Genomic DNA, 27,380 nt, shown 5'->3' with positions numbered 1-27,380 from the left:
ACACGGTTTGTATTTGTTAGAAAAACCCTATCCAGATATAAACATCCATCAGATTAGGGTGTCCCTGCTTCTGCTCTTGTTTCCATATGCACAATTCTGCTGAGAACTTCCCAAAAGCTTTTCTTTCATCTGACTCACCAAACACCCCCCCCCCCTTCATATGAGCTTCCACCCTGCTCAGCCCACCTAGTCACTTATGATTTCTCTTTCTATATGGAAGCATCTACCCTAATTCCATGAGAAAGTGGGTTCTTGAAGGCAGGGAACTTTTCTGTCCTGTCCTCTCCTGTCTCCTCAGCTTCTAGGACCATGCCTGGCACAGCACAGATACTCAAATACAGGCTGACTAAAAATTATTATCAGTGGCAGAAAATAACTGGATTCTATATCTTTCTTCTTCTTTATCATATTCTAAAGACTTTAAAGACCCCCAAAGTGCTATTTTAAGGTAAACTTCAAGAGACAAAGGAATTTTAAGTGACTGAAAGTAAAAGAATTTACAGTTAAAATTATTCTTGGGTTTTCTGAGGGGAAGAGCCCATGTTTAGAATTAGACTGACAGATACCCTTGCACACTGCAATACCTCAGAAGGAAAATACAGAGGACAGACCAGGCGAACAGAAGATAGCAAGGGTGTCTTTCTTTCTTTCTTTCTTTTTTTTTTTTTTAAAGATTTTTATTTATTTATTTGACAGAGAGATCACAAGTAGGCAGAGAGGCAGGCAGAGAGAGAGGAGGAAGCAGGCTCCCTGCCGAGCAGAGAGCCCGATGCGGGGCTCGATCCCAGGACTCTGAGATCATGACCTGAGCTGAAGGCAGTGGCTTAACCCACTGAGCCACCCAGGCGCCCCGCAAGGGTGTCTTTCAATTTTAGACTTTGTTCTAGATTGTGAAAGCAATGTCACTTGGAGAAATCTCTGTCATCTGCATAGCTGTTGAAAGAAATTGTAGAGAGCAGGTAGAAATTCAAGAACAAAATATTATTCTTGCTTTTTTTGGAAAAACGTAAAGATAGAGAAATAAAAATATAATCAAACAATCGTGATCATGGGAGCTTCAAATCAACCACAATAAACTTATTTCTTTTCCTAAAAACCTAAGTATTTCCAAGGTATCTTGGCATAAACAGGGAATCCTGTTTAAACTCTTTATTTTGTTAACAAAGTAACAACTACATGAGATCAGCATCATCCATCTCTAAACTAACATAAATGTTTAGTTAGGTGGGACTGATGGGACTTATTATTACAACTTTAAATCTATGTAGTTACTAGTTATAAAATAAAGTGTTAATTCTGATAAATGTTGACTCAATCCCGACAAACTACCCAATTTGAAAGTCTCAGTAGTCCCTATGACTATTTAATTTCATCATTCCATTTATTTACAAAGATTAAGATGGAATTCATTTCGATCTGCCAAATATACAGAAATCAACGGAACCATGTTCCAAATGAAAACAGACCCAAGCATTTCAGTCACGCATCGTCAAAGCCACAACTGAAGCATCAAGCATACAATCCCTTGTCTAGACGACACTTACAAGCAGCCTCTTGTCTAAGTTGGCTTTTCTCAAAGAAGAGGTAACAGAGTTGGCATCTTTTTCTGCCATCCATGCTTTAAAAAGCTTGACAGCAAATGAGGCTGCAATGCCTGTTTAAAAAAAAGAAAAAGAAAAAAGTGAGAGTTTCATTCCTTTCATCAGCACCCACTGGGTTTCCTGAAATGAGTAAAGTGCTCAAAGACTTGATTTGGTAGAGGTAAAACAGAGAGCTCTCTAGATACAGTTCTAGTCTCTTCTTTAGGCACATTTCTATTTTCATTACTCAAAAGAGAGCATTTTCATAAGAAGGAAAAAGAGTTAAAATATTTTTCAAAGTGGGTCTTCCTAATGCTAGCCTGGTATAATTAACTGTAAATTTATTTATTTAGTTTTACCTTGGTTTAAAAGAGATTAAAAGCCCAGTATTTTCTAGTGACTTTGCCTCTACTTCACCATGTGGCTCACCAATATTTCATGTGTTTAACAATGATCCTGAGGTACAACAAACAAATCTTGAGACATAAAAATGAAATGGAAACACATGAACTAATTTGCTGATAAATGATACCAGTTAAAAACCATTAATAGTGACAGATATAAATAAAGCTATACAAGAAAGTACATCATTTAACTTACAATTTTATTTTTGTAAAAAGCATTTGAAAATGCTCATGAGTTAAGCTATAAAAATATTGATGCTGTTTCAAATTGAACTTTTTTCTCAATATTTTTAGATGATTAAAAGAGCTATGTTAATCAGAAAACCACTGAACTACATATCCATACCGACATTAGCATTTATTTCCAAATATAAGTAATTATCATTAGTAGACAGTTCTCCTGTGAACACTTCAACTTTCCAAGGTAATGTTACATTTACTTAATGAACAGTTCAAATGTAGTTGAAATATTAAACTGATTTTTCTCAAGTGAATGCTTCACTATTTTTGATCTAAGAAGCTCTACTCCCCTTTCCTCTTTCCTAAGAGAATTTCAATTTTGGTTAGGCCAGGTGACTTCTAGCCTAAGTTCTGGTACAACCTCCTTCTGCAATGATTCGTTTAGAGTCCTCAGCAGAAGCCCATCTGCCCAGAGCATCTCCCTGGCAACTGCTACCAGGCCAAAACTGGTCATGTGGCTTATGGCAGCCAATCAGCTGAAGGCAAGATAGATTATCCTATGTTGAAAATTACTCTTCCACTCAATTTGAACAAGAAAGCATGTGCCTGGGGCGCCTGGGTGGCTCAGTGGGTTGAGCCGCTGCCTTCGGCTCGGGTCATGATCTCGGGGTCCTGGGATCGAGCCCCGCATCGGGCTCTCTGCTCAGCAGGGAGCCTGCTTCCTCCTCTCTCTCTGCCTGCCTCTCTGCCTGCTTGTGATCTCTCTCTGTCAAATAAATAAATAAAATCTTTAAAAAAAAAAAAAAAAGAAAAAAGAAAGCATGTGCCATAACTATACCAGCAGACATCTTATAATTACTAGGGAAATCATCCTTGGAGTGAAGTTGATGCTATGAATGGTAGTGAGAAATTATGGGATAAAACATTCAAGACCCGGATGCCATTGTTGTTTCACCCTGAAGTCTACCCGACTTTTACATTTTTTTGTTACATAAGAAATAAATGTTCTTATATGCCAACAAATGTTCTTATATAGCAATTTTAAGTCTTGTCTTTGAGTTAGTTGCAAGTAAAAGTGTCCAGTTGATATATCATTTATATAAACATCAACTTTGTCAAATTTTCTTTATTTGAATAAGCAGAGGAACTAGCCAAAAAACAAAACAAACAAACAAACAAACAAAACCAGAAACCATGGCTAGGACAATAACACAGGTGATACAACTTGGAGGATTTTATATTTGTTGACATGAATTCACCAAGTCAGTGTAAAATTTAGTATATATTTATGTCTTTAAATCAAAATAAAAATTAAAATGTGGTATAATCTGTATTTCACTAGAAACAAAGCATTACAATATTTTAAACTGAGAATCTAAATCTTGGCTAAACCTATCACTTTGCATTAACAGTGTTTCTTATTAGAAAATCTGGAGAATTTCTCTGTACTCAAGATTTTCCTTGGTGGGATAATCTTATTCTCCTTAGCTATTTGTTGGGTGCAGAGTTGGGAAAAAAGGGTAATTTGAATTAATATGTTCCTATTTAGGAAGCAAAAGTTTAAGCCTCTAATTTCTAAAGATGGTATAGAGTGTAAGAAAAAACTGTATGATACAAGCACTACATCATTTCCATAGCAAATGTATTTTCCTTCTCTCCCTTTCCTCAAATTTCAATATAAGAAATTTTAAATATACAAAAATATACAAAAAATTGAATAAATTGAATTTATTCACTCATATACCTACTATCTAAATTTTAATATTTTTATGCTTGCTTCATCATTGTCCATCTATCTATCTAATAATTTTTGATATATTACAAAGGAACTTGTAGATCTCATGTAGGATTTAATACAACCAGAAAGACAAGTATTTTCTGTTATAAAGGCTAGGATAATCTAATTAACATATACTCTTTACATTTTACGTGATTTATCTAAGTGTGAAAATGGCTCACAACATCAATAAGATGTGCAATATCACCAATTCTCTTCAGGAAAACACTTCAAAATGTCATAATATTAGCAACATAATATCAGCAACATATTAGTAACAATCACAGAATCAGAATTATCATAAATCTAAGCTATGTTTCGCCAAAAACTATAGAAAATCTCTAAATAATATCGCTTGACTCTCAATTTACTAATCTTTTTTCAGCCAAAAGAAAACTATAATCCATTTCACTGCAGGCATAAATGAGGCTGGGACTTCAACATTTGTAGGAGAAAAACTAAGTTCTAAGAAGAAACAGATGTTTTCACAAAAGCTCCTTTATTTTTAAGAAAAAAATAACTCTTTGTTTTGTGTTACATTATAACTCGAATATCATTATCCTCCTCCAAGAGCCCACTTTTGTTGTATTCGCTAACCAAATGATTGTATACATGCCTATCAAAATTCTTAATGCCTTAAAATTAAAGCAAGACTTTGATGCAACCATCTGGACTTTTTTCTAAAACTGAGATAATGAATATCTTAAAATGTGATCAAAATGAACATCTGAGCACAAGATTTTGAGAATTAATGGTTTAGAAGAATGTTTCTAACAGGGAAATAAACATTCAGGGCAGGGGAGTGGGGCATTTGGAAACAAGAAGGGGCCTTTTCGTTATACTAAATAGAGGTGGGTGCTACATGTGGGCATTTTGTGTCCGAGGGCAAAAAGGTTAAATGTCCCACAAAGCACAATGAAGCATTTCTCAGCAAAATATGCTAGTGACAACTAAATGGAGAGAAATGGCTTAGACTACAACAACTTCAGGGTATCCAACCTAGGCATTAAGTCGTACACCTCAAATTTCAGTTTATTATTGATTTTTCTTTGTCTTTGTACAAAAGTATGCATATTCTTTCTTCCAATTCCCCACAATAAACATGTACAATTCTTACTGTTTAAAGATAAACAGAAAATCTCTTACATGGAGGATGGGTGGGTAGCAGATCACAGGAAGAAGTGATGCTGGTATTTTCCTAAGCATGTGTGGCTTTACTTTTCACATTTGCCAGGTAAGAAAACATGAGAGTGCTTACCTTCTTTGACTAGGCTGTCGGTGAACAGACTGGTAAGGATGGTGGCGGGAAGGGTGCCATTGCCCAGCAGGATCCCGGACAGCATTGCCAGCTTTGTCTGCTCTGTTTCGGAAAAGGCTTTAAGGAAGAGGAGAAGCTGTGGGTCAAACAAAAGAAACCATGTCTATAAAGCAAAGGACTAAAGTAGGAAAAGAACGATCAGAACATCCATGCATGGCTAGATGTGAACAACCAGCGTTATTATTCATTAGAAACACATACATAGGTTCAATAAGAAACTGGATGCTAAGGAAAGTGACTTTCTCAGGCATGGTTCCTTTCTTCCAAGTTTACCTACACATAGCTATAGATAACATCCATGGGAACAAAAAGAGATATTTGGAGAACAGTGTGAATAGGTTACATAAAAAATTTACATTTGACTTTGTACAGGACTAAGGGTAAGTTTTACATAATGAGCATAATATTTACTGAAATACATTATTGTCCTTCACATTTTTCATTTTTGGGGGTGCCTCTGTCCCCCCCACTACATCTATTCATTTTCTTTGGGCTTGTTCTAGCACAATGAACAAAAAACAGGAAAAAGTCCGTAAGTTTTGACATCAGCATTCACTTGTCTGAATTCAGAGCATGTAATATTCTTTAAGACAAGAGTGTTGGGTGAGAAAGGTTTTCTAAGTTCTTGATGCTCTTATAAAAATAACAAGACTCAAACTTGCTATTTCTTGGATCACGTAGCTTTGCCGCCCTGGTGATGAGGTAATGGAGGATCTGACCCAAGTTCTTAATGGAGAAAAGGCCTCTGATGTAAGTTGGAAAGAGCAATTTTGGAGGGGAAATCAAAAAAGTAGCAACCCTAGAAAGGTTACAGGAAAACCAAAGCAAAGGGGATTATACCCCACTTTCCATTTTTAATTCTAAGAATATTTAGCAATGCCCTCCTCTTTCCTAAGGTTCCCCAACCTAATGGGTTGACTCGATTCCATGACTATCTTCTCTGTTTCATAGTCCTGGGGCATGTTACCAAGATCCCCAGGGCTCACTATCACTATTGGGTGGGGCCTTGCTGACTTTTTCACTACTTTGCACCAACCAAATGCCATTTACTCTGTGCAGCCCATAGGGCAATATTAATTTACTATCCCAGACAGTTAAAGAATTATTACATTAAGAGAAATTATCTGATTCTAAATATTTGTATTATGAGTAAGCGGCAGAACTGGAATTGAACTAGTCCATTTCACTCCCAGGTTATGCCTATTAAAGTCTCAATGAATTAAAGACAAAGTTGTAAGAAAACACCAAGGGAATGAGAGCATCAATGGGTGAAGCTCCAGGGAATACCAGGAACAAGGCAGAGTAAAAGGACTGAGAAAATCATAGACCCTTCTCATTACTTTCAACTTTTCCTCTGATTGTAAAGATGATTAAGATTCAAATGAATAGGGCGCCTGGGTGGCTCAGTGGGTTAAGCCGCTGCCTTCGGCTCAGGTCATGATCTCAGGGTACTGGGATCGAGTCCCACATCGGGCTCTCTGCTCAGCGAGAAGCCTGCTTCCCTCTCTCTCTCTCTCTGCCTGCCTCTCCGTCTACTTGTGATCTCTCTCTGTCAAATAAATAAATAAAATCTAAAAAAAAAAAAAAAAAAAAAAAAGATTCAAATTAATAATGAGAAACGGCTTCCAAAATAAACTTTTAAACACTACTTTTGAAGCACATCAATATACTCACATTCATTAAAAATACTCCATTATAACAAAATAGTGCAAAAGATAGATTTTTTAAATTAATATTCACATTGGTCAATTACATATATATTTTTAAAGATTTTATTTAATTTATTTGACAGATGGAGATCACAAGTAGGCAGAGAAGCAGGCAGAGAGAGAGGAGGAAGCAGCCTCCCTGCTGAGCAGAGAGCCTGATGCGGGGCTTGATCCCAGGACCCTGGGATCATGACCTGAGCTGAAGGCAGAGGCTTTAACCCACTGAGCCACCCAGGTGCCCCTGGTCAATTATATTAATCAATGTTAAAATCAGATGCTGTGTGTATTCCAGAACATTCCTTGAAAAATGGATATATTGTGAAAAATAAATAGTTCTTCAAAGCATATTCATCACATGAATATAATAGCTAAGGAAATTTTCAAGGTACAAATGAGCTAAGCGAAGTAAAAATATGAATGGTATTCTTAGACAAAAGTGGTAAAGTGCTTATTTAAATGCTTTACATAATTTCCCCCTATTATTTCCTCTCCTTTATTTAATCAAGTGCTTGTTATTTTGTAGGCACCTAGTAATGTAATGGATCACATTTTTTTTTTTTTACCATTTAAAAAAGTTTTAATATACAATAGGAAGAATAAAATCGACCGCTACAGAATAATAAAAATGTGATCTCCTCTCTAACCCTGCTTCCTTAGAATTAAGATTATTAGCTATTTAATGGGTGTCCTTCCAGATTTTTCAATGCACTTATATAGGTCTCCATATTATAAATAACTATATAACTATATATACATATATATGTATATATATATATACATATATATAGACACGTATTGTTTTACCTGAATTATACATTTGTAATAGCTAAAACTTGTCAAGGGTACCAGCTATTTTTATGATTCCTTTCTCTGTGTTAATACCTACAAAAGCCTTGATCCTCATTTCACAGAAAAGTAAACTGAGGCACACAGAATTTAAGTAATATGCCTGAGGTTAAACAACCAAATGGCTGCTTTGCACCTTCTCCAACTTGTCAGGGACATTCTCCCTAATCAATTCAAGTGGCCACCCTTCATTGTTTAAGGAATGATTTTACTGTCAAGATCTTCCCTTATGTATGGATCCACTTTTTTTTTTTTTCTAACAGTATGGATTTACCCTGAATAGCGGGAGGCAAGTATGTAGCAAAGTAGATGTTACGGTTCCTTTTTCCCTTGGTGTATAATTTAGGCAGATACCTAAAATTGGAAACAATAAAAAGCAACACACAAATCTGTAATAAGTTAATGGGGGTAGGTACTATATGTAAACACCCAAGAGTTAGAAACTGGAAGAGGGCGCATGTTGCAATTACTGAAAGGAGGGCTTTTTTAAATGAGGTGTGACTATTTCTTTTCCTGACTTGCTAGAGGTCACTTAAGTATTCACCACCTTATAGGTCATCTGGTTTATTTGCACAAAACTATGAGGTATGTCATCTTACGGCAGCTGTTTTACAGATGAGAAACACCATTGACATTGACACTCATATATTATCTCCCAAGAAATGCTTTTATCCCCTTTGCTAAACTGTGTTTTTGGAAATTAAAAAATGTTGCTGGGTATTAGCTGCTATCCATACATTCTTCCACTTGCTTTAACTGATTAAATCACCACACCTTGACTCTTTGCTTGATATAATCATTTTTCTTGCATATTTTGGTATCTCTAGTTTTTACTTGAAGCCCTCAAAGTCTGGGATCAGATGCTATAAAACCATTCCTATGGAGCAAAGCAGGCTATCTTACATTAAACATGAATGAACAAAGTCTAGGCTAATCGTGTATATTTTCCTATAGCTATTAGCTAATGACCCGTTGCACTCATTCATTCGACATATTTATTAAAAGCTTACTATGTTCATGGTACTTCAGCGCTATCACTGTACATGCAAAATTTTTGTCCCCCTCCATTTCATTAAACAGGTAAGACATCACATTTGAATTTTTACCTTTTTCATTTCATCCTCAAATGCTTTTTCCAAATACTTATATCTCCTGATGAGTTTATTGAAGACCTAAACATAAAAGAGAACTGTTCAATATCATATAAACAATTCTAAAAGACAATAGGTGTAGAAACTCACCACAACCACAACATGGACCTCTAATAATAATAGAAAATTGTACTTAAACGTGTGCATTCTGTGATAAAAAAAATTGGAAGGATTTCAAAGGGGTTATTATAACCTGGGGAAAGGTTGGGGGGATGAATACATCCATGTAGAATAAAAGAAATTCAGTCAGGAGTAAAATAGGTTAAGAAACCAAAAATAACTTTGATGGAAATATAATAATGTTAAAACTGTGAAACGCAGAGATTAAAAATGGAAATGAAGGGAGTTGTAGATATCATCACGAAGACCACGGCTATGATGGAGATAAGAGCAGACTTCAGGGATATCCTACTCTTAGGCCTACACGAGCAAGTTTTTTGGCAGACAAGCAAAAATTGGTATAACTTAAAGGTAATAAAAGATTACTAGCCCTCAAAATCTAGTCAGATCATTCAAGCAAGGTTTGCCACTGTGCCGGTAGAATTCTGGGCTGGTTTTTTTTTTGTTTTTTTGTTTTTTTTAACTGGAATGATGTTTGCTATGGTCTGAATGTTTGTGTTCCTACTAAGTTCCTATGTTGAAGCCCTAACCTCCAATGTGACTGTATTTGCAAGTAGGGACTTTAAAAGGTGGTTAAATGAGGCCGTTAGGGAGACCCTAATCTGATATGACTGATTGCCTTCTAAGAGCCAGAAGAGACTGTACCGGGAACCAAACTGGCTGACACCGTGATCTGCCTCCCCAGCCTTCCCAACTGGGAATAATAAAATTCTACCATTAAAGTCATCCAGTCTACAGTATTTTGTTATGGTAGCCTGAATAGAATAATACAATGTTCTTATTTAAATAAGAGATTTTATAAATGTTGATTATTTTTTATTATAACTGGAAATGATTTCTGAATCTAATTCCTTTCACTTATAGCTACATAATAAGCTCTCATCTAAAACTTTTAGTATGCTTATCCCTTAATATGATCAAGATGGAGTCCAAGAGTAAAAATGACACTATTGCCCCATGAGGAAAGAGTAATGACTCAGGCCGGCAACTAGAATGCAGTAAGGAAAAAGAATAAATGGTATTAAAATCCAGCAAACTTGATTTCCAGTTTACACAGTCACTCGAGTCCTGGGACTTGCAATCATAGTGTAGCTGAGAATAACAACTGACTGTAAGAGCCAGTGACAGAATACAAAGACACCAATCTTAAACTGACTAGTCACGATGCATGTATGTTCAGCCTTACAAGGTCATGTTTACCAGGCTACATTTCCACCACCATTCTACAGTTCCACCACTTCCTGACCTTCAGCGTATCTGCAGGATAAGGTCCTAGACATGGAAAGGCTGGGGGTCAAAGGAAGTGTGTAGTTTTAGTTTTAAAAGACAGTACCAAACTGCTCTCCCTAAACATTGTACCAATTTATACTCCCAAGAGAATTTATGTGAGCATCTGATCCTCTGTGTTCTGTATAGGTAAGAAGTAAAAAAAGCCTACTTTGGCAAAGTTTTAATGTCCACTGCCTTATTATGAATGCAGTTGAGTATCTTTTCATAGGTTTAAGAGCTATCTAACATTCCTATTAAAAAAGTAGCCTGTAGAATTTCTGAACCCAGTTACCCAAATTCTGCTCAAATGTTTCCCTTCTTACACAACAATCTCTAAATGAGGGGCTCTACCTGAGCATAATTTCGGATGGTTTCATGATCTTCATTTGCTGAAAACACACAGTGGTTGGTCATCTTGGTCTTGTCACCATCATCTATGCGTGTTCCTCCAGGGGCTGAAAAGAGAAAGATAATGATTAAGACAATACTGAAATGAAAGGAGGATTTGCAGAACAGATCAATTCCTGTACATCTAGGAGAACAGTAAAACTAGATGTAAAAATCTAGAATCACATAAAAATTCATAAGATAGGGTACATGTGGAGATGCATATGTTGTTACATATTTGTGTCTATTTCTAATAGAAAGCAATTCAGTTGATCCATTTTATAGTACCACCATAGTGTGTGAGAGTAATGTTCTACCAGGACCCTATCACTATAAGATCCTATCACTTTAAGTCTGGACTCAATTATTCTCCATGTAGTTCCTGATATGTCTCACACTGGGACATAGTTCAGTTTATCAGGCTTAATAATATTTTGCGGGACTCCAGCTCACCAGCGCTGAGGTTGGCCAGACTTGGCTCTTAGAGCAGATCTTGTTAGTTTCTACTTGAATAGGTTTGAAACCTGTTCCCTCCTCCACTAACGCTACTATCCACGCAGGGTTGAACAGTCTACATTCCGACTCCTTCCTATTTGTATTTGATGACCTGGCAGCTGTGTTGGTTAGCAAAGAGTGTATTTTATTCTCTCTCATCTTTTATCCCCACGGCCTATACAACATCATGGAATAAATGGACTAGAACAAAAGGATGTCTCTTTTTCCTGTGATTCAAATTTGCACATTCAAAGGCTTCTCCTCTAAGTTTCAATGGTGGCCATTACAAACCCTGGTTGATTAGAAGAAAAGAATTAACACTAGGTGTTTTTGTTTTCTGATTCTCCTTCATTGTAATTAGGGTAGGGAGTTTGAATAAACCAACGAATGCCTTTCAAACACTCAACAAGTATTTGACGAACATATATGTGTGCCAGCCACTTCTTTTAAGCATTTATGTAAGTATCTTGATTTAACTTGTGATTTCAGATCTTTGGATGAAAGTGCTATACCTAGTCAACCTTTTTCAGACTCCAGCATATCATTTTATAAGCAAATTACTTTTTAGAAAAGTCAGCTCTTTCAGGAATCTATTTTCATGCAATTAATTTAGGCATAAGATTTTAATTAGCCCTCTGTAATGAATACAACCACCTGGAACAAAATTTTATTAAGATGATAATCTTCTAAAAACTCTGGGCTAATGACTCCTATCTCACAGAAGTATATAACTGAAACGTCTGATTTTGAAACTCTAGTGTTATCTCTTAAGAGGTAAGTTTTAAAAACTGCATTCTTTTACAAAACATTTGTTACACATTAATAATATTGCTACAGCTTGTTAATTTCTTTTCCCCTGATACCGGACTCAAGTGTTAATTGCCCTTTCTAAAATTTTGGTAAGCCTGCTGTTTTCCTCAAAATATAAGCAAAAGAAAATATTTCTTTTAACTACTCTTCAAAAAACACAACTAAAAAACCAGGATGACTACTGTTTTAAGAACAATGGAAGAAGGTAAATTTTTTTTTTTTGTGGCTATGAAGACAATTCCCATACTCACCAAGTAAACAAAGTGTTTATGTAAAAAGAACATGCCTGGCTGGCTTTCTTCATTACATCATAGGTCTGGCCTCAGAGATATCTGGGGGTTCGGCCAGCTGTGCTCCTAAGTCTTACCATACGTGCTGCCCTACCTTTTTGGATATACAGATGTGGAGTGAAAGGGCAAAATCTGGACTGCAGATATAAATTTGCTGATCATCATAATATAGATGGTTAATGAAGATTTGAGATTATCAATGCAAAGTGCACAGATAATTTAATCCATATGTGGGGGCAGTAAGTATGGAAACCCAAGAGTCATGTGAAAGGCATCCAGAGAAATCGAAGTTGAAATGGTCTCACGCCAGGGAAGAAAGTAAACCATTTCCAGAATGACAGAGGGTCAGCAGGAGCTGCCAAGAGGACATTAAGAACTGAAAAAGGTCTACAGGAATTGACTACTGAAGTCATGAGTGACTTTGGAAAGAACTGAAACTCGCTGAAGACTATTCTTGTGTAGAACTTACCAGTACCTCAATAAAAATATATCATAATTAATGAAATAGGAAAAGCCAATCATCGCATCAGAAAATGTTCAACTTCACTATTGACTTAAAGTTTGTGAATGAAAACATCACTTACCTAATGGGCAAAATTTAAAAAAAACTGACAAGTTTGACAGTACCTAATATTATTGCTAAAGGTATAGGTAAACTTGTAGGAACACACGATTTTTGATAAAACATTAATTAGAATATTCCTTCTGAGGGCTGGTCTTCTTTCTCTGATAGGTAGACAAAGATAGATAAAGATAGCTCTAGCTCTATACTTCAATTCATTAATCCCTTACTAAATATATAAAGATATAATCAGATAAAAGTACAAAGCTATGTGTATACAGATACTAACTATTCATAATAAAGAAAACTAGGAACAAATTAAATATGCTTCAAAATCAGTATGATTCTGGTTCTTTTTGGAATCATCCAAGGTAACACCCATAGGCATGAGAGCCAACAACATTTTGTTGAGTAAATATGAGAGCCATACAGAGTATCATACTTGTATAATATCACCCTATTCTTACAAATTAGCATATGTGGGTAAAGAGATTTCTAGAAGGGAATTAATCAAAATATTAACAAGTTATCTCTGGGAAGTGAGATTTGAACACAATACACATAGCTCTTATACTTGGACTTGAATTATCAGCCGTGATAATATAAGATCTTTAAGAACAATAACAGTAATGAAACCAACCAGGTATGTGGTGAAAAGCAGCAGTACAGATCAAAAGGGGGCCAGCTAGTAGGTGGAGCCACGTACCCCAATGGAGAGATTTCTCAGAGGGAAGAATTTTTAAAGTGTGGCTCTACCTAAAAATGCATGAAAGTACGTACCTTGTCCTTAAATAGGATGGCTTAAACAGTGTTTCTTTGTCTTTCCTTTTTTTTTTTTTTTTTAAGATTTTATTTATTTATGACAGAGAGAGATAGCAAGAGAGGGAACACAAACACCGGGAAGCTGGAGATGGAGAAGCAGGCTCCCCACTGAGCAGGAGCCCGATATGGGACAGCGATCCCAGGACGCTGGGATCATGAGCTGAGCTGAAGGCAGACACTTACGACTGAGCCACTGAGGCCCCCATTAAGCAGTATTTCTCAAAGAAAGGCACTGATACCACACTGGACAGGGCCATTTTTCATTATATTGAATAGCCCTTGCAGAGCAAAATAGGTGGCACACCTCCCTCCACTACCAAGTCTTGTAGCAACCCAAACATTTCTACACACTTGCAAATGCCCCCGAGGCAGCTGAAAATCACTGGCCTAAGGGATCTGACCACTTCTCTTGATTTATGGTTACCACAGGAACTAATTATAAAAACTAAGTTCTAAGAATAACGAAGAGAGAAACAATGGGTCATTATGGCATCTAATCACCATTTAGATCAACATACCATTTCACTGAAAGAGTATTCTAAAGCTTTCTTCCTTGATGCCTCTGCTCCATAATTTTTATTTTGCTTTTTTAACGTACCTTTAATAATTTTAGAACTTCTACCCTTACTCCTTTTACCTATATGCTCACAACTACTCATTTTTTAAAAACCAGATTTGAACTGTATTTCTGACATTTTCTTATTTACGGATGAAAAAGCATTTATTTATTTATTTATTTATTTATTTTATTTGACAGAGATCACAAGCAGGCAGAGAGGCAGGCAGAGAGAGAGGAGGAAGCAGGCTCCCCAAGAGAGCAGAGAGCCCGATGTGGGGCTCGATCCCAGGACTCCGAGATCATGACCTGAGCCGAAGGCAGCGGCTTAACCCACTGAGCCACCCAGGCGCCCCTGAAAAAGCATTTAATGAAAAACAGAGAATTACTTTTAAATTTGTTAATAGTTACATTTCACCACATGAAAAAAGGCTGGGCTTCAAAAGAAAGGTGCTGTGGACTTTGGGGGTGAATTAAATACACCGGAAGGAACCAGCAGACACGCACAGAGTTATACTCTACTACAGAAATTACTTACTCCTCCTATATCTGCTCCAGAAGCATGTAAGAATTAGGGACTCATGAGCAGCTGGCCTTTGGCTGTAAAGCAAAGTGGCCATGCTATGACATCCATAAAAACTGATATTTCTAAGCCTTTCTTAACCACTAACTGTTTCTACAGCCCTGCTACTACCATTCCAAACTGCAAAGTAGGTAAAAATTGTAGAGGCTCCCATTTTTGTTTTTTTATCAAGTCTCATTAACGTGAATTTATAAAGATTCTATCTTACAAGGAAATACTCCAATGGAAGGGAAAGTACTAGAGGAAGAATCGATAACACATGGCTTACCAAGCATACTGCCAGCCACCAGGATATCGAAGAGTGTGTCTGCATAGCGACGATAATCTAATCTCGAGCCTGTGGAATCCAGAAACTTGGCTACAGCTTCAAGGTCATCACCAGCTTCATTAAGCCCCTGGACAAGTGTATCCCTGAAGACTGTGGGTTCGAATTTCTCTTTTTCATCTAAAATAAATAAGTTACAAAATATTCCTTTTATTTATAGAACCTATTCCCCGATGCAACCGTACATTTCCTTTGTTCATTATTCTTTATTTGAGAGTGTGGTTATTTTAAAAGTTGCAAGACAACTAACTTTTTATTAGATTTACATGTTCCGAAACCCCTTGTTGAAACATTTACTCAATCACACGATTTATTTTCTATTTAAAGGGGTCACAAAAATATGTTAAAAAATATTTATATATAAAATATGTTAAAAGTCGAACTAATACATAATAAAATTGATAACTGATCATTTCTGTCATTTGTAGGATAGGCCAATGTAATCTATTAACCCTAACCACTTGAGAAAAAATAAAGTATAACAATCAAAACTTAAAATTTTGTTTTATTTAGGATAAAGAAAATGACTTGGGGAGAATTGCCTAAGAATAAAGGAGAATATACAATTAACAAAATAAAGATTAGGAGCGAGGAAATGAAGAGGGACATTTCTTTATTATTTACTATTATTTTTCTTATTACTGACATACACTAGTTTCAGTTATCAATATATCAATTATATAACTGACACATTAGTTTCAGATGCGCAGCATGATTCAATGTTTGTATATTTTGCAAAATGATTACCACGGTAAGTCTAGTTAACATCCACCACCATACACAGTTAGAATTCTTTTTTCTTGTGATGAGAACTTTTAAGATCTAGCTTACCAGCAATTTTCTATTGTACCATACAGTATCATTAACTAGAGTCACCAAGCGGTACATCACATCCCTGGAACTTACTTTTTTCATTTCTGGAAGTTTGTTCCTTCTGACTACCTTCACCCATTTTGCCAGCCCCTCCACTCCCTGTCTCTGGCAACCACTAGTCTGTTCTCTGTGTGTATGAGTTTGGGGTTTTTGTTTTGTCTTAGAAGATTCCACGCATAACTAAGATCATATGGTGTTTGTGTTTTTCTGTCTGACTTATTTCATTTATCATAATGCCCTCAAGGTCTACCCGTTTGTCCCAAACAATAAGATTTCCTTCTCTTTACGGCTCAATAATATTCTATGGTATATATGTATATACCACATTTTCTTTATCCATTCATCCATCAATGGATACTTAGGTTGCTTCCATACCTTGGCTATTGTAAATAATGCTGCAATGAACATGGGGGTGCCTCTATCTTTTCAAATTACTGTTTTCATTTTCTTTTTTTTCTTTTTTTTTTAAGATTTAATTTATTTATTTGACAGACAGAGATCACAAGTAGGCAGAGAGAGAGGAAGGGAAGCAGGCTCCCCGCTGAGCAGAGAGCCGATGTGGGGCTAGATCCCAGGACCCTGGGATCATGACCTGAGCCGACAGCAGAGGCTTTAACCTACTGAGCCACCCAGGTGCCCCTGTTTTCATTTTCTTAAGATAAATACCCAGTAGTAGAATCACTGAATCATATGGAAGTTTATTTTAAAAATTTAAAAAAGATTTATTTATTTATTTGAGAGAGAGCGTGTGTGGCAGGGGTGGGGCTCATGGGAAAAGAGAGAAAGGGAAAATCCTCTAGCTAACTCCCTGCTGAGTATGGAGTCCAACTGGGGCTGGATCCCAGGACCCTGAGATGAGGACCTGAGCTGAAATCAAGAGTCAGCCACTTAATCAATTCAGTCACCCAGGTGCCCCTTTACATTTCTGAGGAAATTTCATCCTGTTTTTCATAGTGGCTATGCCACTCTACATTCCCACCAATATTTCTTTTTTTTTTTTCCTAAAGATTTTATTTATTTATTTGACAGAGAGAAATCACAAGTAAGCAGAGAGGCAGGCAGAGAGAGAGAGGAGAAAGCAGGCTCCCCACCGAGCAGAAAGCCGACGCGGGGCTCGAACCCAGGACCTGGGATCATGACCTGAGCCGAAGGCAGCGGCCTAACCCACTGAGCCACCCAGGCGCCCCCCCACCAATATTTCATGAAGATTTCCTTTTCTTCACATGTGTATTGACACTTATTTCATTTTACAAGATAAGTTATTCCAGGGCACTTAAATATTTAATATATATCATGAACTATATATGTATACTTATGGCTTCAGAGCAGATGTTCCCAATCTTTTTGGTCTCATGACCCCTTGCCACCCTTGAAAAGTACTGAGGATTCCAGAGCTTTCTTGTGTAAGAAGGTTATAACTATGGATACTTACTTTATAGAAATTAAAACAAAATTTAAAAATATTTATCAAATTAAAAAAAATTAGTGTGAAGACAGGCTTTGTTTAATCTCTTTAATGCCTGGCTTAATAGCAGACAGATGGATTCCCATATCCACTGTTTGCAATCTGTTGTGCTATCACACATCATGTAGCCTCTAGGAAATGACCATAAACCATGAGTGAACATGTAAAAGAGGCAAAACAAATCTTAGTTATAACGAAAATAGTTTTGAATTTGTAGAACCCCTGAAAGGACTTCAGAGGATGTAGGGATATGCATATATGGAGTTTCCTACCTTTAGCAGACTCAAGAAAGACTTCTTGTGGAAGGTCAGTTTGGAGTCAGATCTTATTTTTTTTATTTTCATTTTTTTTTTTTTAAGTAATCTCTATGCCCAGTGTGGGGCCTGAGCTCATGACTCCGAGATCAAGAGTCCCATATTTTATCAACTGAACCAGATGGGGGCCACTGGAACCAGATCCTAAACAAAGCAAGGATCATACACTGTTGAAAAGTGAAGATGACAAACCAGAGGTCAGAAGAGGCAGAAGAAGAATATGACTAAATTAAAGGTAAATGTAGGGTTCAATTCAAAAGGAGTTCACCTTCCTCTCTTCTTTCCGAGAATAAGTTTGGATGTGGAAAGGGGTGGGGGGTGGGGGAGGCTGAATGAGAAACTTCACAAAAATCCCATCATAAATACCTTTAGAGAGATAAGCAGACACTGCAACTGTAAGAAAGGAGGAGGAGGAAGAAAGGAAAAATAAAATGTTAAAAAAAGAAGAAACATTTCATGAACAAAAAGAGTTCTTGGAAATGAAAACTATGATAGAAAAAGTCAAAAACTCAATAGAAGAGTTGAAAAAGAAAGCTGAGACTCTCTCTCAGAAACTAGAAAAAAAATTCAAGAAAAAGAGACACAAAACATAGGAGCAAAAAAAATAAGAAAAAGGGCACTCCAGTCAAATGTCCAAATACTAATTTTAATGAGAATTTTTTTAAGATTTTATTTTTTAAAAAAATAATCTCTATACCCAAAGGAGGGCTCAAACTCATAACCTGAGATCAAGAGTCCCATATTCCACAGACTGAGCCAGCCAGATGCCCTGATAATTTTTTTTAAAGGAAAAAAAAATGATTTAAAAATTTCAAGAAACATTTTACAGAGTTGAAGGACATGAGTTTCTCAGTAAAGAGACATCCGCAAACAAGGATTCAAAGTGGGCCCACAGTAAGACGATAAGAGGCTGACGTTCTCGTGTAATCCCAATGCTGGGAACAAAGCAGTTATCGGCCAGTTTCAGGGGCAAAAACCTAAATCACATATAAACTATCAAAAAACAGAATGACATTAAAGATTTTTATTTATTTATTTTTTGACACAGAGAAAGAGAGAGCTCACCAGCAGGGGGGAGTGGCAGTCAGAGGGAGAGGGGGGAAGCAGACTCCCCGCTGAGCAAGGAGTCTGATGCAGGATTCGATCCCAGGACCCTGGGACCATGACCTGAGCCCAAGGCAGCCGCTTAACTGACCGTGCCACCCAGGCACCCCAGAATGACATTAAATTGCTCAACAGGAATACCAAAAACCAGAAGAAATTTCTTCAAAATTCTGATGGAAAATGGTTTCCAAACTCTAAGTCTGGGGTTCAAACTGTCAACTAAGCGTAAAAGCGGAATAAACGTATTTTGAGACATATGAGGCCTCAAAAATGTTTCTAACACACTCTTTTCTAAAAAGCTCCTGAAGCCGATGCTCCACCAAAATGAGAGAATACCTCATGATCTCATGGTCTTATCAAGTCATGAGATCCCAGGAAAAAGAGAAAAAAAATAGGAGATGGACAACAGGACTCTCTGGGACAGTGGAGAAAAGATACTGTAAATATCTCACATTGTCAGCTGTACCGCTGGCCTAGAAGGCTTGTCACTATGATAGCATCATCTGATATATGATAAGAAGTCCTCAAGTTTTTGTATTAAAAGAATTACATAATGAAGGAAAAGGTTGGTACTGAGTCGTGTTAAGGCACAGACAAGAACAGCAACAAAAAGGGGTAAATTAGGAAATTTAAATTATGAAACATTAACCCCAAAGATCAAATGATGTTCAGGAGAAGAAGAGTAATCCAGCAACAGCTGAACTGTGAAGGGCGTGCGCAAAGTCACAGCAAGAGAAACCCTATGCAGTGGTCTAGCTAGAAGAATCGAAAGGACGACTGCAGGTGGGTAGGGCAGTGAAGAGAGTGAAATCCTCATCTTCCTTAGTATCAAGTGCAGATATGATGCCTCCCCCAGAAAAGTCAGGAAACAACCATGTAAGAATGTTCTGTGGTTGGGCGAATGTACAATTAAAAGGAGCCTATGAAAAGCAGAAGACATTCCTCTGGGGAGTCTATCTGCCATTGCTAGAACATGTTTTGCAGGATGCTTGACTATTTAAACCATGTGACCTGCATTCATTTTTTTTTTTTAAGATTTTGTTTATTTATTTGACAGAGAGAGATCACAAGCAGGCAGAGAGGCAGGCAGAGAGAGAGAGGAGGAAGCAGGCTCCCTGCTGAGCAGAGAGCCCGATGCGGGGCTCGATCCCAGGACCCTAGGATCATGACCTGAGCCGAAGGCAGAGGTTTAACCCACTGAGCCACCCAGGTGCCCCATGACCTGCATACATTTAAAAACTACTTGAAAACCAGATAGTACCTGTCTGGTTTGTACAGACTGACTACTTATACTGGTCCAGTAAGAGGGCTGAGTTATAAGGGGTTAACCCCACAGCATCAGAAGCAGAGAAGAATGGCATTCCCAGTACCAGTCAGAGTCACACAGCGTAAGATGCCATCAAGACAGACGTAAATTGAACACGAATGTAAATTTTTCACGAACAAGAGATAAAAGTTCTTTTGATGCCATAAGCAAAACATTATGCAGCCAAGAACATGCCAATGTTGACCACAGGAAAAATATAATTAAGGTCTTGTTTTGTGGAGGGGGAGGAAGAGAATGGGGAACTCCATAGGAACAGATGACAAGAAGCTGGAGGAGGGGGCAGCTGTGACTGCGCGGGAGGAACTCACTGGCAACCTTCCACTCGGGGTCCAGCCAAAAGGTAATTCTCCTAACCCCTTGGCAAAAAAAGTTTTCTTTCCTGTTATATGAGAACATGAGAAATGAAAACACCACAAGTTGTTTATTGTCGCGTAACCAGCTTTCAAAAGCAACTGGGGCCATGCCCGTGATGGCACTATGACCTACTTGAATGTTGATTCGGGTGGTTAGGACAGACTTAGGTGATTCAAAAATTATACATTTGAGGCACTGGAAAATGAAAGTTAGTAAAGAGGTAAAAAATCTAGACCATGCTAAGAATTCACACAGAGGACTTTGGTTTGAATCAGAGAGACAACTTAAAAACTTGTGTTTGTATAAAGCCCTTCATTTCAGTTCTATTTTCCCAAGAGACGTGCCAAGGAAGAGGAAAGTAAGGTGAGGAAGACAGCATGTCAAGGCCGAAGATATTCTGGCAGTGAGCGATAATGCATTAGGTCAGGATGATCGCCTGTAGCTCTGGCATCTTAAGAAGTAGTGATGGCATGCTAGGATTAATCACTCTTCTGCAGGCTGAAAAGAAGCTCCCATCTGTTAAGATGAAATACCCATCCAGAGGAATACAAAATTCCCAAACAAGAAAATGGCAAGAACACTGACAAAAGTTTGGGGAAACACAGACAATATTTTACCCCAAAGTTCTTTTTTATCTGAAACGAAATTACATATCCTTTGTATTCCACTTGAGGACAGTCTAGCAAAAATACCAATAAAATCCTAAAGAAAATACGCTATTACTTCCTTGTGTTTCCATTTGGCAGGTATAACCTCCTTTGAAGTGGGAAGTGTATAATTAGGGTCTCAAATGTATACTGTGTTGGTGACTCACAAGTGTGACACTAGAGAGTTAGTCAGGCTGGCCCATTATACTGACAAAGAGAAACAGGCTTATTTCTGATGCTCATATATGCCTGTAAGTTATCTGAACACATTGCTTCCTCTGGGAACCACAGTAACTAGTTAATGTAACATTTTTCCTACTGTTGATTAAGTGAAAAATAACAAAACCTACATCCTTTTTTGAATGTTACTTAAGTATAGTAAATGAATAAGAACAATCATGGGCTTTCTAACCATACACATACAAATATATTCACATATATATATTTATATTTATATATATATATATACACATCATATATATATATATATATATATATATATATCAATCACACACATATTTCAACATTTAAAGGTTCACTAGATTAGTGACTAACACTTACTATAAATCTCAGAGTGATTAAAACTGCTGAAAATTCTCAGGGGGAACCCAGGGTTTGTGGGCATCCTGGATGCCTGTAGTTGGTCATTTTTTTCTCTATTTTCACTAATTTTAATCCAATTTCTCTACAAGATTTATAGGGAGGCGAGATCAGTTATTAAATATTTCATTTAGCTAAGCATAACAATATCTAAGGGGAGAAATTTCCACTGTTTCAAATTCCCACAAGCCACGCTAGAAAACACAATTCTTTGAAGAAAATACCATAAATAAGATGTGTATATTTCATAAAGGAAAAGAGTCTGAATAGATTTCTAAATGATGTGTCCTATTATGATGTTTAATTTTGATGTTAAGCAATAGAAAATACATTCTTTTTTACTAACTTGACATGGAAGAATATTAGCTTTGCTAGCAAACAGTTTTAAACTGAAGACAGATCCCCAGAAGACAGCCCATGAAAATGACCTTGAAATAGCCTCACTAGATTTTTTGCCTCAGCTCTATAAAACTGCCAACCATTTATCTGGAGTCAGCCCTATCATAATCGCAAAAGAAAAACAAAGATGATAAATCATCAGGAGGCAATTCACTAGCATAAAGTGTAGAAAATGAGGTTGACTCCATTTTTTTTTTTTTTTTTGCCCCAGCCAGCATTTTGGCACAAAATAGCTCAAGTGCTGCTGAAATCCCCAGCAGCCCTGAGTTATATAAATCCCGATCAACTGACAAATAATACGTATTTCTGGGTAGCTCTCTCTGAGTATTACAGCAGCAGGAAGACGCAGGCACAATCTTGCCCACTGAATGAATCAGAGACAAACCAGCTCAGGATTAGAGAAAATCTTTCCAGTTCAAAACTGAAGACTGACTCTCTAAGGGCCAGTGTACTTGTTGCGTCAAGTCGGCTGTTGTGCAATCCTTGGGTCCTCTCTTGGCTTTTAAGCTCAGTTAAGGTGAATCGGCGTCACAGGAATAAAGCTGCTCAAGCTGGAGATCCAGCTCTGAGATTAACACGTTCCCCCAGTGGGCAGGGGAAAGTGAACCTTTCTGCACCTCACAGTTGGGCATATGTTAGATATTATCACATTGCCAAGCTCCACAATACCTTAACTATAATTAGTGTTCTGAACTATACTGTTCCTTAAAGACAAAGTCCTTTTAAAATCATCTCGACATCATCTCTTCCCCATTGCTTTTAAACCATGAGATAATGAAAGTAATGAATTGACTGTAAGGTCTCGTATTGATAATGTCTGGATTTCAATGGGGAAATATAGTGGGGACACAATTTCTAAGCCCAAGATAAGGGCCAAGATGAGGACCAAGCAAGCAGAGGGAGATAGATGGCTCAGGCCACAGGCCTTAGTTTATAGGGATGAACCAGGGATGAAAAAAAAAATAGAAAAGGGGAAAGCACAAGACAAAAATACTGCACAAAATAACCATCTTTTGCTTACTTTACAGTTTTTTGTTTTCATTTTTAGTAGGAATGTGAATTCCCAGCAAGCAGCATTTATAGTTAAATTCAGCCTCCAAACAGTGTGGAAATTCCTTAAGAAATTAAAAATAGAGCTTCCCTATGACCCTGCAATTGCACTACTGGGTATTTACCCCAAAGATACAGATGTAGTGAAAAGAAGGGCCATCTATACCCCAATGTTTATAGCAGCAATGGCCACGGTAACCAAACTGTGGAAAGAACCAAGATGACCTTCAACAGACGAATGGATAAGCAAGATGTGGTCCATATATACTATGGAGTATTATGCCTCCATCAGAAAGGATGAATACCCAACTTTTTTTTTTTTTTTTAAGATTTTATTTATTTATTTGACAGAGAGAGATCACAAGTAGGCAGAGAGGCAGGCAGAGAGAGAGAGAGAGGAGGAAGCAGGCTCCCTGCAGAGCAGAGAGCCCGATGCGGGGCTCGATCCCAGGACTCTGAGATCATGACCTGAGCCAAAGGCAGAGGCTTTAACCCACTGAGCCACCCAGGCGCCCCGAATACCCAACTTTTGTAGCAACATGGATGGGACTGGAAGAGATTATGCTGAGTGAAATAAGTCAAGCAGAGAGAGTCAATTATCATATGATTTCACTTATTTGTGGAGCATAACAAATAACATGGAGGACATGGGGAGATGGAGAGGAGAAGGGAGTTGAGGGAAATTGGAAGGGGAGGTGAACCATGAGAGACTATGGACTCTGAAAAACAATCTGAGGGTTTTGAAGGGGCTGGGGGTGGGAGGTTGGGGGAGCCTGGTGGTGGGTATTATGGAGGGCACGGATAGCATAGAGTACTGGGTGTGGTGCATCAACAATGAATTCTGTTACACTGAAAAGAAATTAAATTAAAAAAAAAATCTGTCAAAAAAAAAAAAAATTTCAGCCTCCACTGCTATCTAGTGACTCTCATGAACTCTTCTACTCCAAACGACTGATTGCATTTGGATTTCCTCTCCTTCTGCAAGGCTGGACTTGCTACTTATGCAGTTAAGTACTTATGCAAGAGAGCATAAGCTGCAGGGGCTATCCCAACATTGGAAATGCCAAAGCCATATACTACGGGCTATGAGCTATCAATTCAACAATTTGGCACTTGGTGATCATTATCTGCCATCAAGCTTTACCACAGCAGTGAGGCCTGCACAGAGATATCCAACCGTCATTCATCTTTCTACATGATACTTCCTTAAATATGTTTCAGTTATTGTCCTCAGTGTTAGTCAACATAATAATTTCATATCATGTTTCCTTTTAAAAAAAGTATCCTTATCAAGTTATAGCTCAATTTTTTTTAAAGATTTTATTTATTTATTTGAGAGAGAGACAGTGAGAGAGAGCATGAGCGAGGAGAAGGTCAGAGGGAGAAGCAGACTCCCCATGGAGCTGGGAGCCCAATGTGGGACTCGATCCCGGAACCCCGGGATCATGACCTGAGCCGAAGACAGTCATCCAACCAACTGAGCCACCCAGGCATCCCTAGCTCAATTATTTTTTAAGTCCAAAAGGACTTCTATATAATTACGCAAAACTGATGAAAAATTCACAACTATTCTTTAGACAGGAAGGATGGTAAGGTGAACACAGCATAAAAAGAAGTCACTCGGGGCACCTGGGTCGCTCAGTGGGTTAAAGCCTCTGCCTTCGGCTCAGTTCATGATCCCAGGGTCCTGGGATCGAGCCCCACATCGGGCTCTCTGATCAGCAGGGAGCCTGCTTCCTCCTCTCTCTCTGCCTGCCTCTCTGCCTACTTGTGACCTCTCTGTCAAATAAATAAATAAAATCTTAAAAAAAAAAAAAAAAAAGAGGGACACCTGGGTGGCTCAGTTGGTTAAGCAGCTGCCTTCGGCTCAGGTCATGATCCCAGCGTCCTGGGATCGAGTCCCGCATCGGGCTCCTTGCTCGTCAGGGAACCTGCTTCTCCCTCTGCCTCTGCCTGCCATTCTGTCTGCCTGTGCTCGCTCTCTCTCCCTCGTTCTCTCTGACAAATAAATAAATAAAATTAAAAAAAAAAAAAAAAAAAAAAAGAAAGAAAATTGTTTAAAAAAAAAAAAAGTCACTCACACTAACAAAAATGTTACCAGTCATCAAACAGGGTCTGTTACTACCTTTCCACAATAAAAGACATTTGAAAATATCCTGAGCTTTAAAGATATTTAGGCAGCAAATTTAATTTAATTTGACTTCTTACATTTTCAAGTGTAAAAACTCATCAATATCTCCTTCCCTGATTTACTTTTCTCCTAAGTTTTACCATCTTTGTTCTCAACATTCCTTAAAAACAACAAAGGAAGTAAAACTCAAATACAAATGTTGATGTCAAGAACAGTAGAGTTTATTGTCTTCATAGCCTCACAGGAGAGTGAGGAAACTTGACCAGATAGAATCATTCTCCTTTAGTAGATAATGACACAAAGTTCAGACAAATTAATAAACGACCTGTCCAAAATCAAACATGTAAATAACCTGCCATTCAAAGGCTTAAATGCAAAACTTCAAATCCTACATCTAGAGCTCAAAAGAAGCGAACAAGGGAGGTTCAGTGGAAACAGGGACAATTCTAATCCCTCTGCAGTCTCCCAACTTGGTTAGAACTTCACCCACTTTCTCAACCCCCATATACACGCAGACGCGCAGCACAACCTTACCCCTTTTCCGAGTTTTGAACCGCTGGCCTGTTAGCACTGGCTTCTGATGCTTATTCATAAAATTTCTGAAAACAAAGAAAATAAATATTATATATTTCAAATAAGCAGTTCACATAAAAATATATGACAAATAAGCATATGTTCTACCTCACTTGTACTGAATATACTTTTAAAAGCAGGTTTAACTGTTGAACTACAAAACTTCTGAAATCTAATACTATCTAGTGTTGGCAAGAGACATAGGGAAAACGACCACAGGCATAAACTTGGACAGAGGGAATAAATTCCATGCAGTACTTTGGGGAAGCATTTGGTGAATATAAATATTTACATGTACATAACCTGTGGTCCACAATTCTTTTACTAGAAATTCACTTTGCCGTTTTACCCACACAAATATGCATAATTATGCCTGTCTGCATGCGTGTATATGCGTGTGTATAAAAGGATTTAGTCGAGGGACACCTGGGTGGCTCAGTGGGTTGAGAGTCTGCCTTCTGTTCGGGTCATGGTCTCACGGTCCTGGACGGAGCCCCGGCTCTGCCCAGCAGGGAGCCTGCCTACAACCCCCCTCCCCAATCTCTTTCTGCCTGCCTCTCTCCCTACTTGTCATTTCTCTCTCTATCAAATAAATAAATAAATCTTTTAAAAAAAAAAGTGTGAAGTGTAATTTTCTGGTTAAAAAGGGAATATACATAATACCTGCTTTTCTCTGCAAAGAAAATTTAAGATCACATTATCTTCAAAAAAAGTAAAAAGAACTTGCTCTGTAAGACCTCTTACATATTAAGAATAATTTTGTGGCATTAATATTATAATATGAAAATATGTCCAGATTGCCAAAATTATGAAGACAACACAATTAAGAAAATGTCAAGCAAATTATTTAATTACCTTTCAAAGTTCTTTTTAAATTGTGATTTGAGAATATCTAGATTTTTTAAATTAAATCACCACTAAACAATCAAGAAAATGTGCTCTACTCAAGTAAACGATTTAATTATGTCTCAAAGTTTTAAAAGATCCTTAAGAACATGTAAAAATGATTCTATTTATATACCAAAACTTTCCATACCACAAAAGAAGAAAATCTATCTTCATATTGAAAGTAATCTGTTTACCACTTAAAACTTTAATCATAATTTAAAAAGTGGAATGGATTAAAAAGAAAAGTAACAAACACAAAAAGGATTTTCTGTTACGCTTTAAGTAGAGAGAATTTTTATTAATACTATAAAGTGAACTTAATATATCAGGCTTTAAGCTATAAAGGTGACTAAGCCAGATTCCATGCCCTCAGGGAACACAGGGCCTAGAGAAGATAAAACAGGCAATCATTTACCATACAATAGCAGTACAGATCTAGAACAAAGGGTAGAGAAAGGGATTACTCCATGT

The 27,380-nt window shown here is 37.4% G+C and overlaps 1 protein-coding gene across 2 annotated transcripts in view; it reads right to left on the bottom strand.

Annotated features, from left to right (window-relative positions):
• BZW2 (basic leucine zipper and W2 domains 2) overlaps positions 1–27,380 on the bottom strand; it is a 62,216-nt gene that overhangs the window by 13,908 nt on the left and 20,928 nt on the right. For both annotated transcript variants that reach the window (XM_047694200.1, XM_047694201.1), the window contains exons 2-7: positions 25,983–26,047; positions 15,128–15,304; positions 10,706–10,809; positions 8,921–8,986; positions 5,200–5,335; positions 1,545–1,654 (exon numbers count right to left, since the gene is read on the bottom strand). In XM_047694200.1, coding sequence (XP_047550156.1) covers positions 1,545–1,654; positions 5,200–5,335; positions 8,921–8,986; positions 10,706–10,809; positions 15,128–15,304; positions 25,983–26,040 — 651 coding nt within the window. In that variant the 5' untranslated portion in view covers positions 26,041–26,047. The remainder of the gene's footprint in view (positions 1–1,544; positions 1,655–5,199; positions 5,336–8,920; positions 8,987–10,705; positions 10,810–15,127; positions 15,305–25,982; positions 26,048–27,380) is intronic.

This window comes from Lutra lutra, chromosome 11, assembly GCF_902655055.1.
Source record: "Lutra lutra chromosome 11, mLutLut1.2, whole genome shotgun sequence".
Taxonomy (NCBI): Eukaryota; Metazoa; Chordata; class Mammalia; order Carnivora; family Mustelidae; genus Lutra; species Lutra lutra.
The sequence above is the reverse complement of the archived record's forward strand: the minus strand, read 5'-3'. Positions and strand labels throughout refer to the sequence as shown.